This window comes from Lynx rufus, unplaced genomic scaffold (genome assembly GCF_022079265.1).
Source record: "Lynx rufus isolate CCGP_SWC_20201006 ecotype Redwood Valley unplaced genomic scaffold, mLynRuf1.p SCAF_7, whole genome shotgun sequence".
In the NCBI taxonomy this organism is placed as follows: Eukaryota; Metazoa; Chordata; class Mammalia; order Carnivora; family Felidae; genus Lynx; species Lynx rufus.
Genome location: NW_025814889.1, coordinates 76,626,514 through 76,654,432, shown reverse-complemented (window position 1 = coordinate 76,654,432; position 27,919 = coordinate 76,626,514). Strand labels below are relative to the sequence as shown.

Here is a 27,919-nt window from a genome sequence, read left to right as displayed (position 1 = left end):
GGTGGTGAGGGTGCAACAAAGTAACACAAGCCCCGGCTGTCCGCGCTCCCTGAGGGGACGTCAGCCTTCAGACCCACCCTTCTTTGCCATTTAACGCACGCGCGCTGGCGTCCCGTCCCCTCCCCGCGCCGGGATCCGACTTCCGGTTCCGCCGGGACCCAGAAGCCAGGCTGACAAATGGCGGCGTCCACGAAACAGGCCACCGGGGGCGTTGAAGAGGCCGCGGCGGAAGAGGAACCGCGAATTCTGGAACCCGGGGCCGCCCCGTTTGGAAATTTCCCTCAGTATTCCCGCTTCCATCCTCCTGAACAGCGGCTCCGCCTCTTGCCCCCGGAGCTGCTTCGCCGGCTTTTCCCTCAGAGTCCCGAATCGAGGCCGATCCTGGGGCTCGACGTAGGGTGTAACTCTGGGGTGAGTGACGGGGGCGGGGTCGGAGGTCGGGGAGCCGAGCGGTTGGCTTCCTCTGCGTTCGCTGGGGCTGTGGTTTGGGCGTGGCATCACACCCATCACCACTTTCCCCAAATGAGTTTAAACTCCGTTCCGAATTCCTGCGTCCCCGCTTGTGCGTTCGCCGCCTCACGGCCAAACCTCGGATGGGAAGGGCCACCGTTTTGGGGCTTCCGGCGCTTGCCTCCTGTACAGCGTGGCTGGCGACCTGGCTGCAGAGAGGGGGCGTCCGGACACCCGCCTTTGGGAGCGTAGGGTTGGGATTGGGTTACTGGGAGAGAAGAGCCAGGGGTGACGGAATCAGGCCTGGAATTAAGATTCGTGTGCCTTACGGTGTAGGATGCATCCTGGAGCCAAGTAGATATTTATTTAAAAGCAGTGAGTTGACTGAGTACAGTGGAGAGGGTTGAGAGGGAGGATACAGCTCCTTGGCGGAGGAAGGCATTGCCACGTCTTCTTACCTCAAAGTATTCTTAGGCGTAGAGTGATTATAGTGAAATTACATTCAAAATATCGACACCTATCTGTAACTACTACCATATCCTACAGGAGCAGATATTCTGACCCTATGATTGCAAATCACAGGCATGTAACAAAAAGTAAGTCTCTATTCCTGACCCTAAATTCTCCTTCCCCCCCCTACACATTGGCAACTGCTGTTTATAATTTCTTGGGTACGTATCCTGTGTGTATGTAGGCATTTATGTATGTATAAATATCACCTCTTTTACCTTTGCAAATAATAGCACACTATTTGGCACCTTGCTTTTCACTTAATAATTTGGAGATCACTCATGTCACGACATTCTGTTTAGCAGCTTCAAAATTGTATGCATGTACCATAATTTATAGGGTGCTTTATTTACATTTTTAAAACTCCCAGGCCCCACTGTAGCCCTACGGAATCAGGATCTTGAGTGATTGAGCCCTTGAGTCTATATTTTATTTTTCAAGCTTCCAGGGTATTCTGGGATTGGGGAATTGAGGTTGGAGAAGGTGAAGAGATGTGGTAGAGGAAGGATGAAGTGACAAATGACTAGTGAAACTGGCACACCCAAGATCAGACAGGAAGAGGGAGTCAGCAAAGAAATAAGTATAGAAATGGGGAGAAAATTAAGCAGCATAGTATAGGACCTTCCTACTCTAAATATGGTCCTTGATCTACAACACCGGCATGACTTTTTAAAAGAATTTTTTGTGAACTATGCCACACATACAGAAAAGTGCATAAGACATAAATTTACACTTTATGAACTGTTATAAAGCAGACACCTTTATGACCATTGTCCAGATCAAGAATAAAACATTGTCAGAACCCCAAAAGTCCCTTAACTTTCTCTGTTCCTAAACCGCCCCCCTCCACCCAGAGGGAACAACTAGCCTGACTTATGCTTATTTCCTTGATTTTCTTTATAGCTCACTATTTTTGTATCCCTAAACAATGTAATCTAATCTTATCCATTTTTGAAATTCATATAAATGGAAGCTTGCCATGTATTTTTTGCGTGTGTCTTGCTTTTTTGCTGAACATTGTATATTTGTAAGAGTCATCCATGTTGATGCACTGAGCTGAATTCCTTCATTTTTAACTGCTATTTAGTATTCCATCTTAATGAATATACCACATTTCTTCATCCATGCTACTATTGTTGGACATCTGGGTTGTTTCCAGCCACACTTTCTTCACCTGTACAAAGAGCATAAGCATTTTCCTTACAGGATTGTTGCACAGAGCAAAACAAGTGGTGCATAGAAAAATGCCTTGAAAAATGGATTAGAGCAACACAAATTTGAACTAGTTGTAATGGTTATAGAAGTCAATGTTAGACAAAGGAGATAGTGACTTGTTTAGGAGTCAAAGTGCTGAGGTGGTGAAAATCACAGATCATTAGACTTGGCTAGAAGGAAGTCAGCAATGACTTTGGGAAGTGATAGATGCAGAAGTAGAATAAATCTCAAAAGGGGGTGGTGAAGCATAAGGCAGACAGTAAAATTGAGGCTGTAGAATGAAGGCTAAGCGAGGACTTTTGGAATCCAGACTTTTCCCAATCACAAGTCTGAGAAGCAGATGTTTATAAGATGGTGCTTGTTCTGGTTCCTCACCTTCCTGGTAAGGAATGCTGGCTATGCACTTGGAATCCTTTCTTTCTCCCTGAGGTCTGAGATACCTGAAAAAAGTGAGTTTACCAGCATATTACTCAAGCTGGACAAGACTGCTCTCAGCTCCTTTGCTGCATCCATTTGGCTGTAACTTTCAACCATACAGCCCAACCTACCATCAATGTCAGGGAAGTATAGAGATGACACATTATTGCCTGAGACCCGTGGAGGGCACTGAGAACCTGCTCTGTGGAAAACTTTTTGGGCAACCTTCTTAGTCTAGGAGCTTCATATCTTATAAAGCAAAGACTAAGTGGCAGTCCAATGAGATGATAAGAGATAGAGGTCTTTCTTCCATTCACTGGTTGAGAGCTGCAATGACAAAGCTCTTTTGGATTTCTCTAGGATCTGAGTGTGGCTCTATACAAACACTTCCTTTCCTTACGTGATGGGGAGACCTGCTCAGATGCCTCAGGAGAACTCCATCTACTCTGCTGCGACATAGATCCAGTCCTGGTGGAACGAGCTGAAAAAGAATGTCCTTTTCCTGATGCCCTGACCTTTATCACCCTGGACTTTATGAATCAAAGAACCCGGAAAGTTCTCTTGAGCTCTTTCTTAAACCAGTTTGGACGGTCAGTTTTTGACATTGGCTTCTGCATGTCAGTAACCATGTGGATTCATCTGAACCATGGGGACCGTGGTCTGTGGGAGTTCCTAGCCCACCTTTCCTCCCTCTGCCGCTACCTCCTTGTGGAGCCTCAGCCCTGGAAGTGTTACCGGGCAGCTGCAAGGCGTCTCCGGAAGCTGGGCCTCCATGACTTTGACCACTTCCGTTCCCTTGCCATCCGAGGTGATATGGCCAATCAGATTGTGCAGATCTTGACCCAGGACCATGGCATGGAATTAGTATGCTGCTTTGGCAACACCAGCTGGGACCGAAGCCTTCTGCTCTTCAGGGCAAAACAAGCCACAGAGACTCATCCAATTCCTGAATCACTGGTAGACGAAGGGAAAGAAAAGAACAGATTAAGATCCTGGAGACAGTGAAATGGGAGGGTGGGAAGGCCAGGGAAGAGATATTGAAAGAGTGTTATACAAAGAATTAAGTTCACTGTCCTTAATTCATGATTGTAAGGCAGCCTCAAAACCTGGCAGAAACTTTTGGCAAAATGTCCAAGACATGCAATTGAAAGAATCAGTATCTATTCCCCACTGTTTGAGTTGATTCTGGAAGAAGAGACTGTATCTGTGGAGCAATGAGCTGGGCTCTCCGGATTGAAATGGCATAGAAAGAGTGATCTTGGTTCTAGGATATGGAGGGGGCTGCTTCTAGTGGTTAGAGACTTAGCCCAGGCTAGCCTTAGAATGTATCTGTTCCATGGGCAACTTGAATCTGATCTGGCTTCTTCAGGCTTTTGCTGGACTTCCTTATCCTGCCTTCAGGCAGCACCTCACAATACAATCTGGAATGAAGAGTCACTGGCTTGGCTAAAGGAGAGAATTAGTATGAAAAACATCTTATCTTTCCAGAGCAGGTCATGTATCCAACATGCCCAGGCCCAGCACAGCATGTAACAGATACTAGCCAAAATGCGCTGGCTAGCATTTATAAGATGTTTAAAAGATTTAAATTATGACCCAATATCCAGCTGATACAAATACAATGAATGAAGTGGGACTGTATAGTTATATATAATAAAAGTGACTTGAGTATGATTGAGAATGTCCTGTGACTCTGGGGTAGGTAGGAAACCTCTGCTTTTAACCACTCTATCCAGGGAGTTTTCAGCTCAAGAAAAAGAACCTCACCCAAGCTCAGAACAGAAAACATACCAGAGAGTAAGTTAATTTAGGACTTTTTTTTGTCAGCGTCCTCTGCCAAAGCACACCAACATGGGGGTGGGGGGTACACATCAGTATGGCAGTGGGAATGTGTGCAGGGAAACAGGCATAAAATGCAGTCTACAATTGAATGACTATAGCATAAATGCTGTGGGATAGGCGTCACTGATATCTGTCAGGTTTTGACACCCATGAGTTGAGTCCAAGGGAAAGTGGGAGATGGAGAAGGATTTGGTGGAGAGAAGATAGGAAAACAAAATATACCTAGCTAAGAAGGGCGACTGGATTGATGAGCTTCAAAATCCTTAAGATCCTATTATTTTCTGAAGTTATAGAAGGAAGGCTGGGGAATAAGAGTGTCTGAACCACCAATTAAACTTTGGACCTATTGGTGGAGAAGGTAGTAAAAGTTCCTGCTAGGGAATTTGAACTCTATGCATAGAGAGCAAAAGCTAGTACATTCCCCAAACGATAGGAGAGTGGAACCAAAACCTTCATTTAGGAAAACCGGTTTTTCTATTTTGTGCAGGATAATTATGTGGTTGGTGTCATTTCCAATCTCAGACTCCAGTACTACTTTTCAATCTTTTTATATTCCTGCTCCTGATCACTTTCATCCTAGTGACTCTTGTGGACTTTTACCCTTCTGCAGGTTCTTGACTCTATATCCCTGTACCACTAGTCTAAGCAGATGACCTAACCACCAACCAGCACCATTCTTGTTTGCTGTATCAGGAAGTCTTTTCTTGCTCTCAGTCTTTTTATTTTTTTTTATTTTTGTTTTATTATTACTGTTTTTTTTGACAGCGTGAACTTGGGAGGGGCAGAGAGGGAGACAGAGGATCCAAGCAGGCTCCAAGCTGACAGCAGAGATCCTGATGTGGGGTTGAACTCACAAACAGTGAGAGCGTGACCTGAGGGTAAGACTCTTAACTGAGCCATCCAGGGACAGTTGCCTTCAGTCCTAAACCCCTTCATCTTTCCACCTTTTCACTTCTGAACTTAACCAATGAACTTTTACCCAGATAACCTCTGCCTGAGTTCCTGATCCCAACCTCTACTACTTCTCCCAAACTGCTTTATTGAGGATCCCTTTGATGTCTCCTTGGCTTCATTAACCCCTTCCTGTCCACCTGCCAATGTGCTCAATTCTCTCTCTAAAACCACCAACTTTTCCTGTATCCGATCTCTCTTCAAGTTTATTCAGTCTCTCCATCTCTTCACCACCAAATGTGAGCAAAGCCCTTGAAAGAATAGACTCCACAGTCTATTTCCCATTCATCAATGACCTTCTGAATGCCAAATTCTGAGGCCTCTTGTTCAGTCTTCCTCCTGGGTCATGGGACTATTCAGCACTATTGATCCCTTTGAACTGCTCTCCCTGGTTTCTTCACCATACCCTTCTCCCTTTATTCTCTTCCTATCTCTTAGTTTTTATGTACTCTTTAAGCAGTTAGTTCAAATTTTAATTGAACACGTTACCTGGAGAGTCCTGGATTCATCTCCAGAAACAGTGATTCAGGTTAAGAATGGGGCTTGAGGGTTGGTTTGGTTTGGTTTGATTAGATTTGTGGGAGGGTTTGTTGTTTGTTTGGGTTTATTTGTTTGTTGCATTTTTTTATCATGGTAAAATGTATGTAACAAAATTTACCATTTTAACTATTTTAAAGTGTATAATTCCATGGCGTTAAATACGTCCACAAGGAGGAACCTGTTTTTAACAACCACCCCAGGTGCCTCTGATGCAAAATAGACCACATTTTGATTGCTTAGGACCTCTTAGGGTCCATCCAGTCCTCTTCTACATATTTTTCATGGAGTGAGTTCCTTCACTCCCATGCGTTTAGCAACTACCTATATGCTCATAACCCCCAAATATATTGGTGGCCTCACTTCCACAGTTGCAGATTAGTCTTTTTCCTGTTTTGTAATCATATCCTCTTAGATAGTTCTTAGGCACCTCAGATTCAACATATTCCAGAAGCAAACTCATTACCCTCATTCTAAACCTAATCCTATCTCAGTTGTTGCCATCCACCCATTGCTCAAGCTACAAACTTCAGATGAGTCTCCTTGCTTACGTGAGTCTCCCCACACTGAAATAGTCACAAAGTCCAGTAAATTCTTACATGTCCAATAACACATAAGTCCCATTTATTCTATCCATGTGGCTGGTCCCTACCAGGCGTTTCTGTGTTAAGCCATCTATCCTTATGTAATCCCTGCTGCCAGTGTTCCCTTCCTCAGATTCCTAGTTATGCTAGTATTATGCTTAAAAACCTTCAGTGTTTTGGGGCACCTGGATGGCTTGGTTAAGCGTCTGGCTTCAGCTCAGTTCCGATCTCACCATTTGTGAGTTCGAGACCTGCATCAGGCTCTGTGCTGACAGCTCAGAACCTGGAGCTCGCTTCAGATTTTGTGTCTCCCTCTCTCTCTGACCCTTTCCCACTTGCACTCTGTGTGTCTCTCTCTCAAAAATAAACATTAAAAAAATTTTTTTAAACCTTCAGTGTTTCCTAGAGCTAGAGTCCTGTCCTTTATCCAGTGCCTAAACCAATGTTGTTCAGTAAGGTAACTGCTTGCTATTTAAATGTAAATTGAATAAAATGAAATAAAATTTAAAATTCAGCTCCTCAGTCTTGCCATGTTACAGGTGTTCAATAGCCATTTGTGATTAGTGGCTACTTTATTGGACAGCACAGATTTAGACCATTTCCATCACTGCAGAAAGTTGTGTTGGAGAGCGCTGGCCTTCATGCTTTTCCTCCACACACCCTAGTCACACTTGAACTTCTCACCTACCACCATATCCTACATGCCGTGTCCTTTCATACCTCTGAGACTTAGCACAAACTCCCTCTATTTTCGTTCTCTCTCCCCCAGCTCTCCCACCTTGCAACCTGACTGAACTGTTTGTCCTAAAAGACAGTTAAGATGTTACATTTTGTCAGAAATCTTCCCCCAACTCCTATAGCACTTTGCATTTGTTACTGTATTCTAGTGGGGCCTTTGCGTGGAAGCTTCTATTACAGTATTTACCCTATCATATTATAATCTTTCTATGCCTGTGTGCCACCACCATAAGACTGATCTCCTCAAGCCCAACTTATCTTTGTACTTTGAGGCCTAGCACAATGACTGACACATGGCGGGCAGCTGAGAAGTACTTGTTGAATTAATATATGAATGAACAAAAGAAATGTATCTGAATTCAAGTATTGAGAAGAAAAGGGCATCTATGATTGGGCAGAAGACTGCCCAGGAAACTGAAAATGGGAAGAAATTAAAAAGTTAAGAAAGTGGGGCCCCTCAGTGGCTCAGTCAATTAAGAGTGCGACTCTTGATCTCCGCTCAGGTCTTGATCTCAGGGTCATGATTTCAAGCTCTGCATTGGGCTCCACGCCAGCTGTGGAGTCTACTTAAAAAAGAAAAAAAAGTTGGGAGAGGGATAAGCCTAGTCTTTGGCATGGAAGTTTGAGGTATGTTTTCTCAAACATACCTTTGCAATAAGATGCCCATTCCAAGGCCATGGCTATTGATGGTTTGGGAGAGGACAGCAGATCAAGACTAGATATGAAACCTGGAAGTCATTCATATAGAGTAATCGGGATTTAATGAGTAGTAAATTCCAAAAACACATGGATATGATGAGAGGTCCTAGGTCTGAGGGCTGCCAATAGTTACTGAGTAAGGGGGAAAAGAGGAACCAAAAGAGGTCTGGTGAGAAATAGGAAAAAGGGGGGGGCGGGGTGGTGCGCCGAGGTGGATCAGTCAGTTAAGCATCCAACTTTGGCTCAGGTCATGATCTCACAGCTTGTGAGTTCAAGCCCTGAGCCGGGCTCTGTTGACAGCTCAGGGCCTGGAGCCTGCTTCAGATTCTGTCTTCTCTCTACCCCTCCCCCCACTCACACACTGTCTCTCTCTCTCTCTCTCTCTCTCTCTCTCTCTCTCAAATAGAAATAAACATTAAAAAAAAGAAAGAAAGAAATAGGAAAAAGGGGGGAAAAGACATATAGCACCATGTGCCAGACAACATAACAAAGCCAAAGCAGAGCTAGGACTTGAACCTAGGCGGTGAGGTGGCAGAGTCAGCCTTGGCTACCATTCCTTGAGACGTCAGAGAAATCTAAGGCTGGGAAGAGACTCCAGAAAGCCAGTGCAAGAGAGCATGGGCTTTAGAGTTGCTGTGCTTCCTCAAATTATGTGTTCACACTGGAGAATGAGAGACCCAGCCAGGCCACTCTTGGCTCTTCCAGATTCTCACAGAAATCCCCTCACAGAAGGCAGACCTAATTCTAGGTTGAGTATCCGAGGAGCACTCCTGCCACTGCCTACCAGTTAAACAGGCTTGGCCCTTCTGAGTGTTTTATTTTTTTTTATTTTTTTATTTTTTTAAAGCAGTAGCCCTGGCCCATTTCAGAATGGCTACTTTTTTTTTTTTTTAATGTTTATTTACTTTTGAGGGAGAGAAAGGCAGAGTACGAGTGGGGGAGGGGCAGAGAGAGAGGGAGACACAGAATCGGAAGCAGGCTCCAGGCTCTGAGCTGTCAGCACAGAACCGGACTCAGGGCTTGAACTCACGAGCTGTGTGAGACCATGACCTGAGCCAAAGTCGGATGCTTAACTGACTGAGCCACCCAGGAGCCCCTCTCCTGAGTGTTTTAGAAGCAGTTGGCAGGTACATAGAGCAGACATAGACACTCTTAAATCTCCCTCAGTCCTATTTACCTTCTCACTGTATCTCTGACTTGCCAGCTACCTTAACCTTCCCCTGAATTCCTGAAATTCCAATCTATCCCTAACTTTGACCCCAAAGTAAGACCTCCCCAAAGTGGGTTTCATTCTGTTTCATGCTTAGGAGGTAGGGATTCTGAGGCCAATTCCAGGATGTATTAAGATCCTGAGCTCAAATCCTTCTTAGCCCCATGAGATCAAGTTTGGCCCAGGAACAGTGCAGTGGAAAGAAATCAGGTTTGGAATCGAGATCTGTCAGTAACTCATTGCATGACCACCCTGTTCAAGTCAACCTCTCTGAACCTCATTCATTGGTACAACTAAAGTAACTATGCCCTAATGAACTAGAGGATGTAAAGGTATTTTGCAGAATATAGAATATTAAAAACAAGGTGCTGTTACACTCTAAGCATTCCACAGACCACAACTATGCTTGTTAAATTAAACGCTTATGAAAAAAACATCTCATCTCTAGAAAACATACGTCTTACTATCTCTGATAATTTGTTTTTTAGGACAAGGAAGTAATGAGTTCAGCTTCAGCACTACAGAGCATTTTAAATTTTTTAGCATGAACGGGGGAGGGGCAGAGAGAGAGGGAGACACAGAATCGGAAACATGCTCCAGGCTCTGAGCCATCAGCCCAGAGCCCGACGCGGGGCCCGAACTCACGGACCGCGAGATCGCGACCTGGCCGAAGTCGGACGCCCAACCGACTGCGCCACCCAGGCGCCCCCAGAGCATTTTAAAGGAAGCAATGCTGGGAGGGAGTGATCATTGCTAATGGAAACGAGGCCAGTTTAGGATAGTCTTGGTGGATCACAGTGGTTACAGATATGAATTTACCTACTTCTCTGTAAATCTCCGGAATACTTTGAAATCTTGTGACTTCACTGGTGCTCTCTCCCTCCACCAAAGTAATGCAGAGAAATGAATGTAAGGCTGTGGCAGGCTAAATAATGGTTCCCCCAAGATGTTCACATCCTAATCCCTGGAACTTGCTACCTTAGATAGCAAAGGGGATTTTGTAGATGTGTACAAATGTGTAGATGTATAGATTAAAAATCTTGGTTAAGGATGAAAGATTTTGAAATTGAAAGATTAATATGGAATATCAGTAAATGTAATCACAAGTGTCCTTATAAGAGGGAGGCAAAGGGAGATTTGACCGCAGCAAGAAATAGAAGGATAGAAGCAAGAGGTTGGAGTGATGTAAGGAAGGGTTGTGAGCCAAGAAATGCAGTTAGAAAAGGGAAGGAGGGCACCTGGATGGCTCAGTCGGTTAAGCATCTGATTTCAACTCAGGTCATGATCTCATGGTTCCTGAGTTCGAGCCCCCCCATTGGGCTCTCTGCTGTCAGCACAGAGCCTGCTTCAGATACTGTCTCCCTCTCTTTCTGCCCCCTCCCACTTGCTCACACATGCGTGCTCTCTCTCTCTCTCTCAAAAATAAATAAAAACATTTAAAAAATAATAATAATTGAGCGCCTGGGTGCCCCAGTCGGTTAAGCATCCAGCTTTCGCTCAGGTCATGATCTCGCAGTTCATGAGTTGGAGTCCTGAGTCGGGCTCTCTGCAGTCAGTGCAGAGCCCACCCGACTCTATCTGCCCCTCCCCTGCCTGCATGCACATTTTCTCTCAAAAATAAAACATTTAAACAATAATGATAATAAATAAATAACTAAAAGGCAAGACAATGATTCTCCCCTGAAGCCTCCAGAAGGAATGCAGCTCTGCCAATCTCCCTTGATTTTAGACTCTGGCCTCCAGCACTATAAGAGAATACATTTGTGTCATTTTATTTTGGTTTTATTTTTTTTAATGTTTATTTACTTTTGAGAAGGAGAGAGAGAGACCGAGCATGAGCAGGGGAGGGGCAGAGAGAGAGGAGACACAGAATCTGAAGCAGGTTCCAGGCTCTGAGCTGTTAGCACAGAGCCCGATGCGGGGCTGGAACTCACGGACCAAAAGATCATGACCAGAGCCGAAGTCAGATGTTCAACCAAGTGAGCCACCCAAGTGCTCCAAATATGTGTTGTTTAAAAGCAATAAATTTGTGATGATTTGTTACAACAGGAACAGGAAACTAACACAGGGATGCTGACTACAATGAGACTAGGCTATGAGCCAAGTGGCACCTGTGCCAAATAACTCCTTGACAGCAGAAAATGGCCCCAGTGACCAAAGGGATAGTCAGGGGCTCCATCTACTTGGTTCGGTTCATTGAGGAATCTTCAGTCATTAAAACCTTTGGGAGATGCTTCAGCATCTGAACCTGACCTTTTCCCTACTAACATTTGGCTGAGCACTTAACCCTACCTGTTGAAAGGAAGTGTTGTATTTCAAGTCTGTAGCAGTTAATTTCAAAGAAGATGTGTAGTGTTCATAAAGATTAGGCCCTGATACTATGAAGATAATGATTGCATACTGGCCTATGAGAGCCTTTGGCTCCTAGAAAAGATCTTATTTATCCTCAAACCAGCCTCATTTAGGAGCCAACACCAAGCATGATGAGCCTCTTTGAGGGACAAGAATAGAGAATGGTCCTGGGTATACTTTAACTTAAAAACAAAAACAAATAGATATAGATACAGATATAGATATAGATGATATAGATATAGACATAGATATATAATCAATATTTCCAAAAATTATCATTTCAACATGCAGTCAATATTATTATTAATGAGACATGTTACATTATTTTTTATACCATCTTCAAAATCCAATGAGTATTTAAACATTTTTTTATTGTTTATGTTTGAGAGAGAGACAGCACAAGCAGGGGAGAGGCAGAGAGAGGAAGAATCTAAAGTGGGCTCCAGGCTCTGGGCTGTCAGCACAGAGCCCAATGTGGGGCTCAAACCCACAAACCGTGAGATCATGACCTGAACCGAAGTCGGATACTCAACCAACTGAGCCACCCCTCCAATGTGTATTTTAACTTACAGCTCATCTCATTTTGGATCAGCCATATTTCAGATGCTCATTAGCTACATACATGTGGCTAATGCATATACTTTTGTGGCAAATCAAGAAGTGTTTTATCAAATTCCATATACTCAGCGTGCTTTTAGCTGCTTTGGGTAGTAGGAAAAAGTAGATTAAACAAAAATTAGATTTGATTTGCTTAGCGACTATGTTAAAGTTGAGAAAAGAAAAGGCTCAAACAAGGAAGCATGTGATCATTTGAGCTTCAGCAAAGGGAAAGTCTTTGCAGGCTACAGTGGGCATGGAAGACTTTCTAGAGGATATGGGATTTGAACTGTTCTTGAAAGGAATATAGCTTTTGCAGTGTTGGACAAGAGAGAAAGGAGCATGACCTGTGAGCCAGGAGAAAGGAACCTTTCAGCAAAGGTACAAAGGAACAGGTGCTGTGTACGTTGAGAACAGATAGGACTAAATGGTCTATAATGGAGATGTCATTCTGAGCAGTACTGAGAAATAACAGTGGTCTTTGCCATTTAAGTAGATTCTGGATGAAATATTTAAAGTAAAAAGAAAACCCATAAATGTACTAGAGAAAAGATTTTTTTAAAGATTTTTTAAATGTTTATTTATTTCTGAGACAGAGAGAGACAGAGCATGAGTGGGGGAGGGGCAGAGAGAGAGGGAGACACAGAATGGGAAACAGGCTCCAGGCTCTGAGCTGTCAGCACAGAGCCCGATGCGGGGCTCGAACTCACAAACCATGAGATCATGACCTGGTCTGAAGTCGGTTGCTCAACTGACTGAGCCACCCAGGTGCCCTGAGAAAAAAGATTTTTAAAAAGTACTTTCTAAATATAAAACGCCTAACAGACATCAAGGAAAAGACCAATTTGACTACCTAAGGCAAAGAAAAAAATCCAAAAGGTCACAAGAGAAACTACCAATGAGGAAAACATTATGCAATACAAGTGACAGATAAAAGGTGAATTTCATTATAATCCAAACAACTCTTATACATCTATCAGAAAAGACATTCACAGAAAATGATAGTGGCAGATAAACACCTGAAAACTTGTTTAATCTTATTAATTCATGCAAATAAAAACAATGAAAGAATATTTTGTCACAACAATATTCACAAAATTTTTAAACAATGATGGTGAATAAATAAACTAAGAAGTGGCGGGGGGGGGGGGCCCTGGGTGGCTCAGTCAGTTGGGCATCCAACTCTTGATTTCGGCTTAGGTCATGATCTCCCAGTTTGTGAGATCGAGTCCCACATTGGGCTCTGCACTGACACTGTGGAGCCTACTTGGGATTCTCTCCCTCTCTCTCCGCCCCTCCCCCCTCAAAATAAATAAATAAACTTTAAACAGTGATGGTGAGAATCTGGGAAGACAGGTATTCTTCCACCCTGTTAGTGGGAGTGGTAAATCAACATGACCATATGGAAGGCAATTTGTCAATATTTATCAAAACATAAACTACACATACCCACAAATTCCACTGCTAGGAATCTGTCCTGTGGATATGCTCACATAAATATGCAAGGATAGAGGTGCCTGGATTGCTCAGTCAGTTAGGTGGCTGACTCTTGATTTCATCTCAGGTCATGATCTCATGGTTCATGGCTTCAAGCCCTGCATCGAGCCCTGCATCGAGCCCCACGTGGAGCCTCCTTGGGATTTTCTCTCTCTCTCTCTCTCTCTGCCTTTCCTCGCTCTCTCTGTCACTCTCAAAAATAAATAAACTTTTAAAAAATACGCAAAGATATATGTACAGTATTAGCCATTACAGTTGTCTGATAAAAATTAAAAGCTGGAAACATCTTAAATGCTCATCGGTAGAAAACAATATGGTAGAGCCATAAATAGATTACTGTGCAGTTCTTAAAAAGAACAAGGTGGCTCTATCTATGTTAAAATAGAAAGGTCTCAGATATTTTAAGCGCAAGAAGTAAAGTGCAGAACAATATGAATGGTAAGATTCCACTCTTGTACCTTTAAAAAAGAATATATACACAGAAAGTAATAAAACATGTAAAAGTGAAAAATCAAAGAATAGCCATATAAGCATATTTAGTCATAATGAAGAATCAGAAAGTTAAAATGGCTCATTGTTGGGGGTGGGAAATGAGCACATAATTGCTTCTGTGTTGATTTGTTAACCATATGCACATAATGCTTTTTAAAAATAATGAATTTTAAATACGTTTTAAAATAAAATTAAGCAGTAGCTTTCTAAAAATAGCTTTCTAAAATAATTCTCATCCCCTGTTGCCCCGCCTACCTGTCTAACTTTTCCCTCACAGTATAGTTAAGAGTCTTGAAAAAGTTTTAAATACTTCTTGTCTCCATTCCTTACTTAGTACATCTTTCTCAATCCTTCAAAATTTGGGTTTGCCAAAGTCCCCAATGATGTGACTAAAGTCAGCAGATATGTGTCAGTCCTGATCCAACCTGACATTAGAATTATCAGGAACTTTTTTTTTTTTTTTTTTTTTGGAAACCCTTGGGGATCTGGTAACAGCATTCAGCCAGCTGTCTTCCTCCTTCTCTGGAGACCCCTCTCTAATGTTGCCATTCCTTAGGGTTCTGTTCCAGTCCCTCTTCTCCTCACATGATCTTCACTTCATGGCTTCAGTTACCACCTATGTTCTGATGTTCTCATGCCTATAAATCCCTTATCTCTAATCTAGATCTCTCTCCTGAGCTTCAGAATTACTTACCCAATAGCATTACACATTAATACTTTCCGGCCTTTTCCAGATCATGGCACACATAGAGAATGATGGTGTTTTCATAGCAACATACCTTACCAAGACTGCTGTCTTTCAGAGGGAGTTCATGCTACCTTGAGGGTTGAGAAAATCAATACGCAGCACACCTGTAACCTCTTCATGAGGCATAACAGCTGGGAAGGTCTTACCTCTTGGATAGACATTTCCACTCGGACATCCCCCAGGCATTTCAAGGTTAACATGTTTGGAAGTGAGCATATAATGTCCCAAAACTGCTCTTCCTCCAGTGTTTTCTATTTCAGTGAGTGGTCCTGCCATCTGCAAGTTACTCAGTCCGGTCTGCAAGTTACTCAGTCCGGAAGTCTTGGCTTAGTTCTCTGCTTTCCTCCCCTTCCAATCTCAAGACCTGCTGACTCTGCTACACTTTATTTCTTGAAGTGATCTCCTCTCCATCACCCCTATCACTTTCCTAGTCCAGAGCACATCTTTTCTCACCTTTCCCCTCAATTACAACAAATACTTACTCTCTGTTCTCCTTGACTTCACTCTTGCTCTCTCTAATCTGTTCCCCACATTGCAACCACAGAATTCTTTCTAAAATGCAATTCTGATTATGCCAATCCCCTGCTTAAAACCATTCACAGTACTGATGTGAGCAGTGATCTACTGGTCAGTCATTAGCGCTGTATGCACAGTTAGACCATGCCACCATACTGGTTTATTACTAGCAGCTTGTAGCAAAAAGAGGCCAAGAGACTAGCTTGTTTTATGACACAGACAACTCAAAGAACAGTGTGATGAGTGGTATATAACAAGGGTGGGAAAACAAACCATGGGACTTCTGTATATTTTGTAATAATTTAATTGAATAATACCACTGAGAAATCAAAGTGTCTTAAGCACTATCAAAGACAGAAAGCGATCATGGGGTAATAATAATTATACTTATTTAACCTCCTGTCAGTGAAGATGAAGGTTTATGAAGCATAGAGAATATGCCAAAATCTGAATGCCTAAACTTTCAAGTGTGCAAGAGCTTTTAAGTAAGGAGAGAAGATACGTGCTGTGACAAGTGTAGATGTTCATTTTTTTTTTTGAGGGTGAGCATCTGAATGAAAAGGAAAAAATTCAGATGGTTTGTTTATTTTCAAAAATTTAGTTATTTGGAAACATCCCCAAATGGTTAGAAATGCTTGGCATACTATTAAGGTTTTTCCACCCTGTGGTTGTGGAATGTAATAGATACGTGTAGTTTTCCTGGATTTTTAAGCCCTGTGAGGAAAGGATCATGTCTAATTTTTATTGTAAGCCCAGGACTAGCCCACTGATTCCTTTTCAAGAAATATTGGATGATTGAATGAATAAGAATCAATGCCAAAAGATTCCAAAAATATCAACAAGATGAGCTACCTAAAGACTCCACTAAAAAAGCTATTAGAATAAATGAGTAATAAATGAATTCAGTGAAGTTGCAGGATGCACAATTAATATACAGAAATCTGTTGTGTTTCTATAACCCTAATAACAAACTATGAGAAAGAGAAATTGAGAAAACAATCCCATTCATATTACATCAAAAAGAATAAAATACCTAGAAATAAATTTGAGGAAGTAAAAGACCTGTACTCTGAAAACTATAAGAGACTGATGAAAGAAATTGAAGAAGACACAAATAAAAGGAAAGATACACCACACTCATGGATTGGAAGAATTAATATTGTTAAAATGTCCAGACTACCCAAAGCAATCTACAGATTCAATGCAATAACTATAAAAATACCAATGACATTTTTCACAGAAATAGAATAATGCTAAAATTTGTATGGAACTACAAAAGACCCCAAATAGCCAAAGCAGCCTTGAAAAAGAAGAACAAAGGTGGACCCTGTTCCCAGACTTCAAACTATACTACAAAGCTATAGTAATCAAAACCGAATGGTACTAGCACAAAACAGACACAAAGATCAATGGAACAGAATTGAGAACTGAGAAATAAATCCACACATATATGATCAATTAGTCTACGACAAAGGAGGCAAGAATATACAACAGGGAAAAGGTCATCTCTTCAAAGAATGGTGTTGGGAAAATTGTGCAATACATGCAAAAGATTAAAACTGAACCACTATCTTAACACTATACACAAAAATCAACTCAAAATGGATTAAAGACTTAAATGTAAGACCTGAAACCATAAAAATCCTCAAAGAAAGCATAGTAAGTCCCTTGACATTAGTCTTAGCAATATTTCTTTGGACCTGACTCCACAGGCAAGGGCAACAAAAGCAAAAATAAACAAACGGGACTACATCAAACTAAAAACCTTTTGCACAGTGAAGCAAACTATGAAGAAAATGAAAAGGCAACTTAATGGAAGAAAATGTTTGCAAATCCTATGTGTGATAAGGGGCTAGTGTCTAAAATATATAAAGAATTCATACAGTTCAACAGCAAACAAAAACAAAAAAAATCTGATTTAAAATAGGCAGAAGAGGGGGAACAGGGCAAAAAAAATTAAGATAAAGTGGGCAGACAGTCTGAGTGGACATTTTTCCAAAGACCTACAGATGACCAACAAGCACATGAAAAGATGCTCCACATCACTCATCATCAGGGAAATGCACATGGAAACCACAATGAGATATTACCCCACACCTGTCAGAATGGTTATTATCAAAAAACCAAGAAATAACAAGTGTTGATGAGGATGTGGAAAAAAGCAAACACCTGTACACCGTTGGTGAGAATGTAAATTGGTGCAGCTACTGTGGAAAACAGTATGAAGGTTTACGCAAAGAAATTAAAAATAGAACTAACATGATCCAGCAATTCCACTCTGGAGTTTTTATCCAAGAAAACAAAAACACTAACTTGAAGAGATCTATGCACCACTGTGTCCACTGCAGCACTATTTACAATAGCCAAGATATGGAGCGACCTAAGTGTCCACCGATAAATGAGTGGATAAACAAGATGTGGGGTGTGTGTGTGTGTGTGTGTGTGTGTACGTACATATATATACAATACATATACCCATATACATACAATGGAATATTAGCCATAAAATGAATGAAATCTTGCCACGTGGGACAATATACATGGACCTTGAGGGTATTATGCTAAGGGAAATAAGTCAGAAAAAGACAAATACCCCCATGATTTCACATACATGTAGAATCTGAAAAACAAAACAAACAAAACCAGACATAGATGCAGACAACAGACTGATAGTTGCCAGAAAAAAAAGAGGGTAGGGGTGGTGGGCAATATGAGTGAAGGGGATCAAGAGGCTTAAGTTGCCAGTTATAGAGCAAATAAGTCATGAGAATGTATTGTATGACATGGGAAATACAGTCAAAAATATTGTATGAACTGGGACGCCTGGGTGGCTCAGTCAATCAAGCATCCAACTCTTGATTTCGGCTCGGGTCGTGATTTCACCTGGTTTGTGAGTTCGAGTCCCATAAGGGTCTCCACGCTGACAGCTCGGGGCCTGCTTTGGATTCTCTTTCTCTCCCTCTCTCTTTGTTCCTTCTCTGCTGTGCTCTCTCTCTTTCCCTCTCAAAATAAATAAACTCAATAAAATTGTATGAACTTTAGGGACAAATGGTAACTAGACTTATGGTGATCATTTTGCAATGTATATAAATGTTGAATCACTATGTTGTACACCTGAAATTAATGATTGTATTTTAATAATACTTCAAAAAAATAAAGTGAGCTTTCTTAGAAATGAAAACATATTCATAAAAAGCTTTGCACAAGTTTATAGTAGCCTTACTCATAATAGCCCCCAAACTGGAAACACCCAAATATACATCAACTGGAGAATGGATAAACAAATTGTGATATATTTGTACAATGGAATATTGCTCTCCAATAAAAAGAACAGACTCACTTTAGTCAAAAACATTACTAAGCTAAAGAATATAGACACAGGGGCGCCTGGGTGGCTCAGTCGGTTGAGAGCGTCCAACTTTGGCTCAGATCATGATCTCGCAATCGGTGAGTTTGAGCCCCGGATTGGGCTCTGTGCTGACAGCTCAGAGTCTGGAGCCTGCTTCAGATTCTGTGTCTCCCTCTCTCTGCCCCTTCCCCACTCATGCTCTTTCTCTCTGTCAAAAATAAATAAACGTAAAAAAAAAAAAAAAAAAAGAATATAGACACAAGAAAGTGCATACTATTTGATTGCACTTATGTGAAATCCAAGAACAGACAAAACTATGGTGATAGAATTCAGGAGGTTGCAGGGGGTGGGTGGTGGTAGGTGCAGGGTAGTTCACTGTAAATATAAAGGGGCATGAGGGAATTTTCTGGGGTGATGGTTCAGTTTCTTGTTCGGGGTGTTCCATCGGTGTATGTTATTGTTGAAATTCACCAAACAAAACACCTAACATCTGTGCATTTTATTGTATGTTAAGGATAAATCAATCAATAAAGTTTGTTTTAAACCAAAGGTGAGAGAGTTGGTGGGAAGAACCATTATGACATCTTTTAGGCTCCAATAATTGACCTCAGACACTCATTTCTATGCTCAAGAACCCAAAATGACTTCTTTATCACTTGTCCTGTCAAATCCATATCCTCATTCTGATCTCAGTACAAAAACCTCCTCCGCTAACTTCTACTTCCCACCCTACCAAGTGATCTCACTGTCCCATGCAACTAATCTGCTCTTTCCTACCTAGGTCGCTTCGTGTCCTTACCCTGTCTGAATTTGCTCAAGTTCTCTCTGCCCTTCAAATCCCATTCCCAAGTCCTCTCTCCTTCAGAGAGGAACTCTTAATTAATCCTAGACAATGTGAGCACCCCAAGATCCCTCAGCTTTTATGTCCCTTTATTGGGCTAATATAATGCATTACTACTTTCCGTGTATACCCACAACAGAAGCAATTTTAATAAAATGGGCTAGGGAGCCCTTTGTATTTCTCTGCAGAACCCCATTCAGAACTTGCATTAACAGGCCAGTCACTATGATGCAGTTTGTGAAGATTATACGGTATCCAGACGAGGGCAAATAGATGTTTAATCCAGCACCAATGAGAATGATACTGAAGGGAGCTCTGAGGCCCTGCAGGGGCCTAGGTGGGTGTCTGCTTTCTTCTTTTAAGCCTGAGGGTAGTTCTACTTGTCTCCACCGAGATAGCAAGTGGCTGAGAACAAGGTTATATCCTTTTTCTGCTCAGCCTTAACCTCTTCCAGTGAGGAAATCAGCGCTAAAGAGTGGAGCCCGTTCCCAACGCCCAGTTTTCCATATTACTGGGAGGACCCGATACCGATCCGGAGGAGGAAAAGTGAAGAGGGAGCATTTAAGGCCAAGGAGGCACTCGAGCGTCTTCCCATAGATTTACACCCCACACGTAAGCAGGAAGGCAAATTACAAACACCAAGGCTCACAACCACACATACACGTGCACGCCCAGCCCCACAGAAGCGGATGCGCATGCCCGTGGCCCCGCGCGTACCTACTTAGTTTTCTGTGCTATAGATGCCCCCCATTCCACCCCCGCCCAGCCCAGCGCGGCTTCTTCTACCCCCTGCACCGGGAAGGTTTACCAAACTGGACCCCACCGGTCCAGAGGAGAGTGTTTCTCTATAGGGGGAGGGGAGGTCCTTCCCACCGGGGCGGAAGCGGCGCTCTCCGGACGGGCGGACTTAGCTCTCGTCCTGGGAACATCTGGAGGGGGCTGGGAGGGGCGCGCATCCAGGGCGAACGTGGATTGGCTGTGCGGAAGGAGGGAGGCGGGGTCTCGGCGAGGGGCGGGGCTCACTGGCCCCTTTAAAGCCTTGACATCAAGAGGCGGCCCCAGCACCCCCCTTCTTCTGCCCCCCGCCCCCGAGCCGCGGCCATGGACCCGGCGGATCCGGCCTGCCCTGGCCCAGTTCAGCACCTCATTTCGGTGAGTTCCAGGCCTACTTGAGATTTAAAAGGCGGCGAGTGGAGGGTCTGTAAGCTCTGGGCTGGGGGTGGGCGGTTTGAAGGGTAAGGCTCTCGTGGCAGCCTTGGGTCGGAGGGGGCGGCGCGCCTTCCTGCCCGGACCTAGCTGCCTGCCCCTCCCTCCCGCCGCACTGTCCCGGGGTGGGGTGGGGGTCCGGCTGCGACTCTGTCCACCCCTACCCCACCCCCTACCGCCCCCCGCGCCATCCTCGCGCACACTCCATGGCCCCGGAAGGGAAACTTTCGGGACAGGGGGATGTTCCGGGGGCCGGTCTCCCTCCCTCTTTGAAAGCACTGACCTTGCCCCAGCTGCGCACCCCACCCCACCCGCATCCCACTGTCCGGGTGCCGCTTAGCGGTGCGGGGTTGTTGCGCAGGGGGGAGGGAGGCTCTCCCCAAAGCGCAGGCGCGGAGACGAGCCCCGGGCTCCTCTTCGCCCTCCTTGCAGTCCCCGTGGCCTGGGGCGGTAGGGCGTGGGGAAGATGGGGAGAGGCGGAGAGATCAGGGTCTCTAGGAACAATCCTTCCGTGGCTTTGAGGGGCTGCGGGAAGGAAGGAGGCGGGGGCCGGGAGGCTGAACACTAAAGAGAGACTGAGGGAGGGAGAAGGGCTGGGCAGGGTGTGGGGCCAGGGCAGCGCCTGCAGAAAAGGCTCTCTGGGTCCTGGCTGCGGTGCCAGAAGAATGCAGAGAATTTATCTGTGCCCGACACTCCCCTGGCCTAGGCCGACTAGAAAAGCGGCTCACCGAACCCCAGCCCCCTTCTCCTTATTCTGGGCCCAAGGCCCCATGTCTCCAGTCCTGGCACTGCCCCAAGGGCACGAAGGTCCCTCACCTCCCGCAGGCCTGGTTTTCCAGGTTCTCAGCTCTATCCATCCAGCCTGCCAGCTGCTACTTCGCAAATGCTCGCCTTTCTGAGGAACCAGGGGGGTCTTACACTGGATGGGTTCCTGGCTGTGAAGGCAAACCCTTCTTATTCCCTCCCAACCACCCTCGCCCTCTCCACGGGTCCTCTTGCCTAAGCACAACTGTCTGCCAGAGGTAGTGGCTGGAGGAAGATGCCTGGGACAGGGGTGGTCCTGGGGGACAGGAGAGAGGGAGTCCGTGTCTAACCATTCTATGGACAGTACTTTTGGAAAAAATGAACCCAGCCTAGTTGTCTTGATGCAGACCCTCTCTTGGAAGACATTATGCCAGCTGACTCCAAGACCCCTGGTCTTTCAAGAAGGGAGACAAAAAATTCACTTCTCGTATTGGTTCCCTGACTTTCTGTGAACAGCCTAGGGTTAGTGGGTTTCCTACTTCAGAGAAACGTGTATTCCTGTCTGGGGAGCTATTCCCACATAATTCAACTTTGTTTTCTAAGTCTGTGGTCTCGGCATGAAGTGGCTCAGGCACTCCAGCATCTTTCTCCAGTTTAGGTCTTTGGAACAGAGTGGGAACCTAGAGAGGCAGATGGCCTGGGCTGCAGAGAAGGCTGTTCCACAGTAGGCAGAAACCAATGTATATGAGGACCAGGCTGCTATCTCTGTGGACTGGGAGTCAGAAGCACTGGTGTCTTCTCTTCCCAGCTTGCTGTGTGACTTTGGCCAAGAGAGCTTGCCTCTCTGGGGCTCTTTTTCTCCTATCTGTAAAATTCAGCAATTGCACTAGAGAGCTCTAACATTCCCTTTCGCTTTTTGACATTGTGTGGTTCCACTGAGAAGTGAATCTGAAAGGTAGAAAGGTCCTCTGGCAGGGTGCCTTTGAAGTTGGAAGGGGTAGATGTTGGGTGATACAGTTCTAAGTCATAGTTGCTTAGGACTGGAACCTTGGGTGGAGAGGAGCAGACTCCCTTATTCTGCCTAAGAAGAATCGCTTCTTCTGCCATTGTCTTGCTTACTCTTGGTGGATTGGGGTATGAACTCTTGCTGGCTGGGGTTTGGCCCACCCATCAAGGCCTCTGCTGAGACATCCTGGCAGGCCAGTCTTTGAGTTGGGCCTTTGGGGAGGAGTTGAGAGAAGGGGCAGCAGCCAAGGGCCAGTAGGGTAAGCAGATTCCCAGGAGACAGTTTGCATCTCAGCTGTTGGGACTTGTTTTAGGATCTGAGCCAGGGAGCACAGCACACTCATCCACCCTCTTATGGGAAGAGGACGAGAGCCCTGCTGCTGTTGCCCATCTCACTCCCTGGCCCTACTCACCTCACCTGTGCCCTCCCCCACCCCTCTTCCCTACCCAGTCCCCAGGCAGTGGGCTTAAGGAGTCCTCCCTGCTGCCTTTACCCAGTCCAGCCAGCCTCCCAAGCCCTTCCATGGCAGCCAAGCAGCAGGGAGAAACTGCCCCAGCCCCACCTTTCCCAGCCTCCTTCCCTCCTGGGGGTACAGTTTCTCAGGAGTCAGGTTCTCCAGGTTGGGACTTGCTCTCTAGCCCAAGAGCCAAAGCCTTCACGTTTTCCTTGTTTGTTTTCATCCTTGATCTCCCAGGTGCCAAGGGGGATGTTAGAGGAGGTGGTAGTTAGAGAGGCTGTGGGATTGGTTAGACATAGGACGCATTCTCCTGCATTGCTAGCTCTCCTGGGCCTGGGGAGCCCTCTTCCCTGGGCCCTGCTGCCCATGGATTGAAGCTACAACAGGAGGTATTTAGGTTAGACCCCAAGGAAACCTTCCTCACTGCGAGGAGTCCCTGGATTGGAGAATGGAAGCTCCCAGGGAGGTCAGTTTCCCAGAAAGTGGTTAATGGTGGAGTCCCTGTCAGAGTGAAGGATGCGGCTGTTGCTAGGCAGAGGCTGCTGTTTCCTCTTGGGGTGTGGCTCCGAGGCTGGCCAGCCAGAGGCCCCGTTAGAAGCAGGAGGAGAAAGGACCCTTGCCTGATAGCTGAAGAGGGGACCCTGGCCCCGTCAGCTCTGGCTCACCAGAACTGCATCCCTTAGAACAAATGCCACTTCTCGCCCTGCTTCCCCCGGCTCCTCCCCCAATTCACCACCACTACCACAGTCTGCTTTGACAATCCTCACCCGAACCTGGCAGGCTCCTCCAGCCCTAGTCTGGCTGCACTAATGGACTGATTGGATTTTCTATACTTGGAGTTTGGGATTTCTGATTGAACATGCAAATTTATGTAAATCAACCTGGGATCTGCCACCACATCAAAACAACATAGTCATAGGCTGGAAGGAATCCTAGAGACATCTAGTCCAACGCCCTCGTGTTAAAAATGGGGAAACTGTGAAGTCCAGAGGGGGAAGTGATTCATGCAATGATGAGTGTCAGAGGCAGGGCTCCTGACTCTGGTCTAGTGTCTTACATGGTTCCAGCCTGCCTTAATTTCTCATGCCTGAGGGGCCTGGCCAAACTTAAAGCAGAGAGGGCATTTCTTGAACCTGAGATTGTGGAGAGCTGGACTTTTGGAGGGTCAGAGTGTTATCTCAGGGGCTCTGGTCAGCTCTAACATGCTGAAGAAAAATAACTTCCAATCCCCTAGAGCACCACCCTTAATGTTTTTCCCCAGGCCCTGCCCTGGAAGGTTGGAGGACAAGGTCATTGGTTGCTCCTGGCTTGGCCCTTGCGGTTTCCCCAGAGCTGAGATTGTGTCTGTTCCCAGCATCTCTCACAGTACCAGGCACATAGGCTGTGGATGGCTCCGCACAGGCAGTGCCTCTGTGTTGACCCTCCCATCCTCATTTGAGCCTCTGCTGCTTCCCTCCGTGGCCATGATGGGAAAAGATCTTTAGTCGTCTGTGACTCTTTGCCTACCTTCCCCTGCCCTTCTGGAGGGCACAGGCCAGCTGGACCTCCTCTGCAGGTTTCTACAACAGTGACAGACCATGCCACCTTGCTATAAGAAGGGTCTCGTTATTTTGAAATCAGTGCCAAAGTTGGAAGAGGGTTGCAGAGATGGGCTTGACTCCCTGAGAAGTAGTCTCCCCACTTCTAGACGTATTTCTGATCTGATCCACCCTCCCAGCTGCAAGATGCCCCTTGTTCCCACTTTGCAGATGGTGCCCGCGGTGGGGGGCTGTTGAGAGGGCTGAGCGCTCACTTACCCTGCAGTGCCTGTGTGCGTTGCGGAGATCCAGAGGTGCTCAAAGCAGCTGTTGATCTGCTTTGCAGTACTTTGGCAGAGTGAGTGTCCACACACATTCAAGATCAGAGGCCCTGGCCCAAAACGTAGCAGGAACGGAACCAGCACCTTCAGTTCCTCACTACCCAGTGGCCCTCAGCTCCTGTATTCTTAGTTCTGTGTGAGGGGAAAGCCTCCCTGGGCCTCAGTTTCCCAGCCTGTGCTGATGGATTAATAACACATCATAGCTGGGGTGTGGCACTTGCTCAATAATTACCATTTTCCCAGCTCTGGGAGTTAACACAGATGAAAGAAGCCTGAGGAGGCCAGGCTGTTATTAAGGTGAATTATCGTTGCTATTATTACTGATTTCTACAAATCCAGCAGCCGCTGAGAAGAGCACAGCCAGGCACAATACCTGGGCCTTATAGCTGTCCTTGGGCTCTGGGATTTCTCCAGTATTCACCAAGCTTTTAAAAAATATCTATCTACGGGCGCCTGGGTGGCTCAGTCAGTTAAGCGTCCGACTTCGGCTCAGGTCATGATCTCGTGGTTTGTGAGTTCGAGCCCCACGTCGGGCTCTGTGCTGACAGCCTGGAGCCTACTTCGGAGTCTGTGTCTCTGTCTCTCTCTGCCCCTCCCCCACTTGTGCTCTGTCTCTCTCTATCAAAAATAAATAAAATGTAAAAAAAATTTAAAAAATATCTATATGCATATAGGTAGGTATTTTTTATTTATTTTTTATTATTTTTTTTAAGGTTTATTTATCTTTGAGACAGAGAGAGACAGAGCATGAACAGGGGAGGGGCAGATAGAGAGGGAGACACAGAATCTGAAACAGGCTCCAGGCTCCGAGCAGTCAGCACAGAGCCCGACGCGGGGCTCGAACTCACGGACCGTGAGATCATGACCTGAGCCGAAGTCAGACGCTTAACCGACCAAGCCACCCAGGCGCCCCTATTTTTTCTTTTATTTAAAAAAATTTTTTTAAGTTTATTTATGTTTGAGCAAGAAAGAGCAGCAGAGAGAGCATCTCAAGCAGGCTCCACACTATCAGCATGGAGCCTGATGTGGGGCTTGAACTCCTGAATTGTGAGATCATAACCTGAGCTAAAATCAAGAATCGGATGGATGCTTAACCTCCTGAGCCACCCAGGGGTCCCTATAGATAGATATTTTAAAAAGAGAGAGGACCCCATTCTACTTCTCATGCTGATGCCTGCAAGGCTTGAGTGGTGTTGGGTGCTGCTTGGGGCACTCGTCTACAGTTCTCACTGTCATGAAGGGCTTGAAATTGTCCCTCCCTGGGTAGAATGATGAGCTTGTTCCTAGATGAGACTGTGAGGGGCCCCAGAACTCCTGGGGTGTGGCCCTAGGATTCTCAGCAGTCACACTTCTGTGGCCTGATTCATTTTACCCCTAGCTGGCTTGATGTGGGGGCTGCAGGTCATTCTTTTATGGTCCTTTTAGATAGATATTAAGACCTGTTGAGACACCCCCAGAACCTGTCCGCAGCAGCCGTAGGTACTCCCGGGTGTCATTTACCCCAATGTACTCCCATCTGCCCCAAACTCTCCCCTTGCCCAACCTCCCACCTTTGCCTCTGCCCTGTGCGATCTAGAATGAACCCAGGAGGAAGCGGCCCTGACCACCTTCTGAATAGTTTGGTGCTACCATGCTGCACCACAGCCTGGGTGTGAAAGGGCCTGTCTCCTAGCTCAGTGAGAGCATTACGGGAAGAAAGGGAGTGAAGACTGGTGTCCTTTGGCCTCATCTAGCCAGATCTCCTCACCACTCCCTTGTCCCAGGGACCTGGTCCCTACTTCTAATATGGGAATATCCCCATATTCCCCAATCTAATATCCCCAGCTGGGATGAGCTTTAGAAATCACCTGGGAGGGGCACGTAGGTAGCTCAGTTGGTTAAGCATCCAACTTCGGCTCAGATCGTGATCTCACGGTTCATGAGTTCCAGCCCCGTGTCGGGCTCTGTGCTGACAGCTCAGAGCCTGGAGCCTGTTTCCGATTCTGTATCCCCCTCTTTCTCTGCCCCTCCCCTGCTCACACTCTCTCTCGCTCTCAAAAATAAATAAACATTAAAAAAATTAAAAAAAAAAAAAGAAATCACTTGGGAAAGTGGTTATACCTTCTTTTTTTTTTAAGTTTCGTATTGCAGTTTTTCATTAAACATTTTTTTAACATAGTCCAAAAATCAAAATGGTACAAAAAGGTATACGTTGAGAAATTGTGCTCCCACCTCCACCCTCTTTTCCTCTACAGATAATCACTTATTTTTTACATAGCCCTCAAGAATGTCTTTACGCAGGGACACCTGGGTGGCTCATTTGGTTAAGCCACTGACTCTTACTTTCAGCTCAGGTCGTGATCTCATGGTTGTGGGATTGAGCCCCATGTCATGCTCAGCATAGAGCTTTTTTGGAATTCTCTCTCTCTCCCTCTCTCTTGTTCTCTCCCTCCCCTGCTCATTCTCTCCCTTGCTCATTGTCTCTCTCTCTCTCTCTCTCAAAATAAGTAAAAATTAAACTTAAAAAAAAAAAAAGAATACACAAAACGAATGTAATGCGTATTCTTAGGTTTCTTCCCTTACCCAAATGATAGCAGATAGCATATATCGTCTTCATCTGGTACCTGTTGGCAATATCTGGGTGTGCATGGATTTTTTCCTTCCATCTCTGTCAGGTCTCTGGTTTCCAATCTTTACCACCCACCCAGGGCCCCCCAGTTGGCCCCAGGCCATAAGCAGGGTTTGTTCAGCTTCGTATACTAAACTTCATTCAGATGCCAAGGTTTAGGCCAAAACCAGCCTCTGAGGAATTCTCAAGCTCTGTCCAGCAGTTACTATGTGCTAGTGTTGTGCTAAGGAAAGGGCATATATTGGAAGAACCAGTAGTCAGAGGACCTGGTCCACCTTGGTGTGTGTGGGAGTGTGCATGTGTTGCCGAGGGGGGCGGGGCACATGGTATGGCACAGTATGAAGCTGGGAGCAAGGGTCTGGGCCCAGGACTGCGATGTGGTGCCACGTGACCTGGAAGGCTGGGTTTTTCAGCTTGACCTCTTTCCCAGTCTGCGGGATGTCCTGGGCACCTTGACTTTTATTATGTCCAAAACAAGAAACCCCTTTCTCTGTC

At 45.2% G+C, this 27,919-nt stretch overlaps 2 protein-coding genes across 3 annotated transcripts in view; both read left to right on the top strand.

Moving 5' to 3' along the window:
• Window positions 1-177: 177 nt before the first annotated feature.
• BCDIN3D (BCDIN3 domain containing RNA methyltransferase) lies at window positions 178-4,266 on the top strand. Its single transcript, XM_047067029.1, has 2 exons — window positions 178-411; window positions 2,953-4,266. Exons 1-2 carry the CDS (start codon window positions 178-180, stop codon window positions 3,595-3,597), a joined length of 879 nt encoding a protein of 292 aa, XP_046922985.1. The 3' UTR covers window positions 3,598-4,266.
• A 16,359-nt stretch (window positions 4,267-20,625) lies between these two features.
• Window positions 20,626-27,919, top strand: part of NCKAP5L (NCK associated protein 5 like) — a 32,171-nt gene continuing 24,877 nt past the window's right edge. The window contains exon 1 of one of the 2 annotated variants that reach the window (XM_047066699.1): window positions 20,626-20,697. The gene's annotated coding sequence lies outside the window, so the exon portion shown is untranslated. The remainder of the gene's footprint in view (window positions 20,698-27,919) is intronic. The other variant, XM_047066697.1, reaches the window with a different exon arrangement.

What these genes read in the sequence shown, in the direction of transcription:
- BCDIN3D (XM_047067029.1), top strand. Translation starts at nt 178, where the DNA reads ATGGCGGCGTCCACGAAACAGGCCACCGGGGGCGTTGAAGAGGCCGCG. An exon ending in ACGTAGGGTGTAACTCTGGG is followed by an intron (nt 412 to 2,952) that starts GTGAGTGACGGG and finishes GGATTTCTCTAG; the next exon opens with GATCTGAGTGTGGCTCTATA.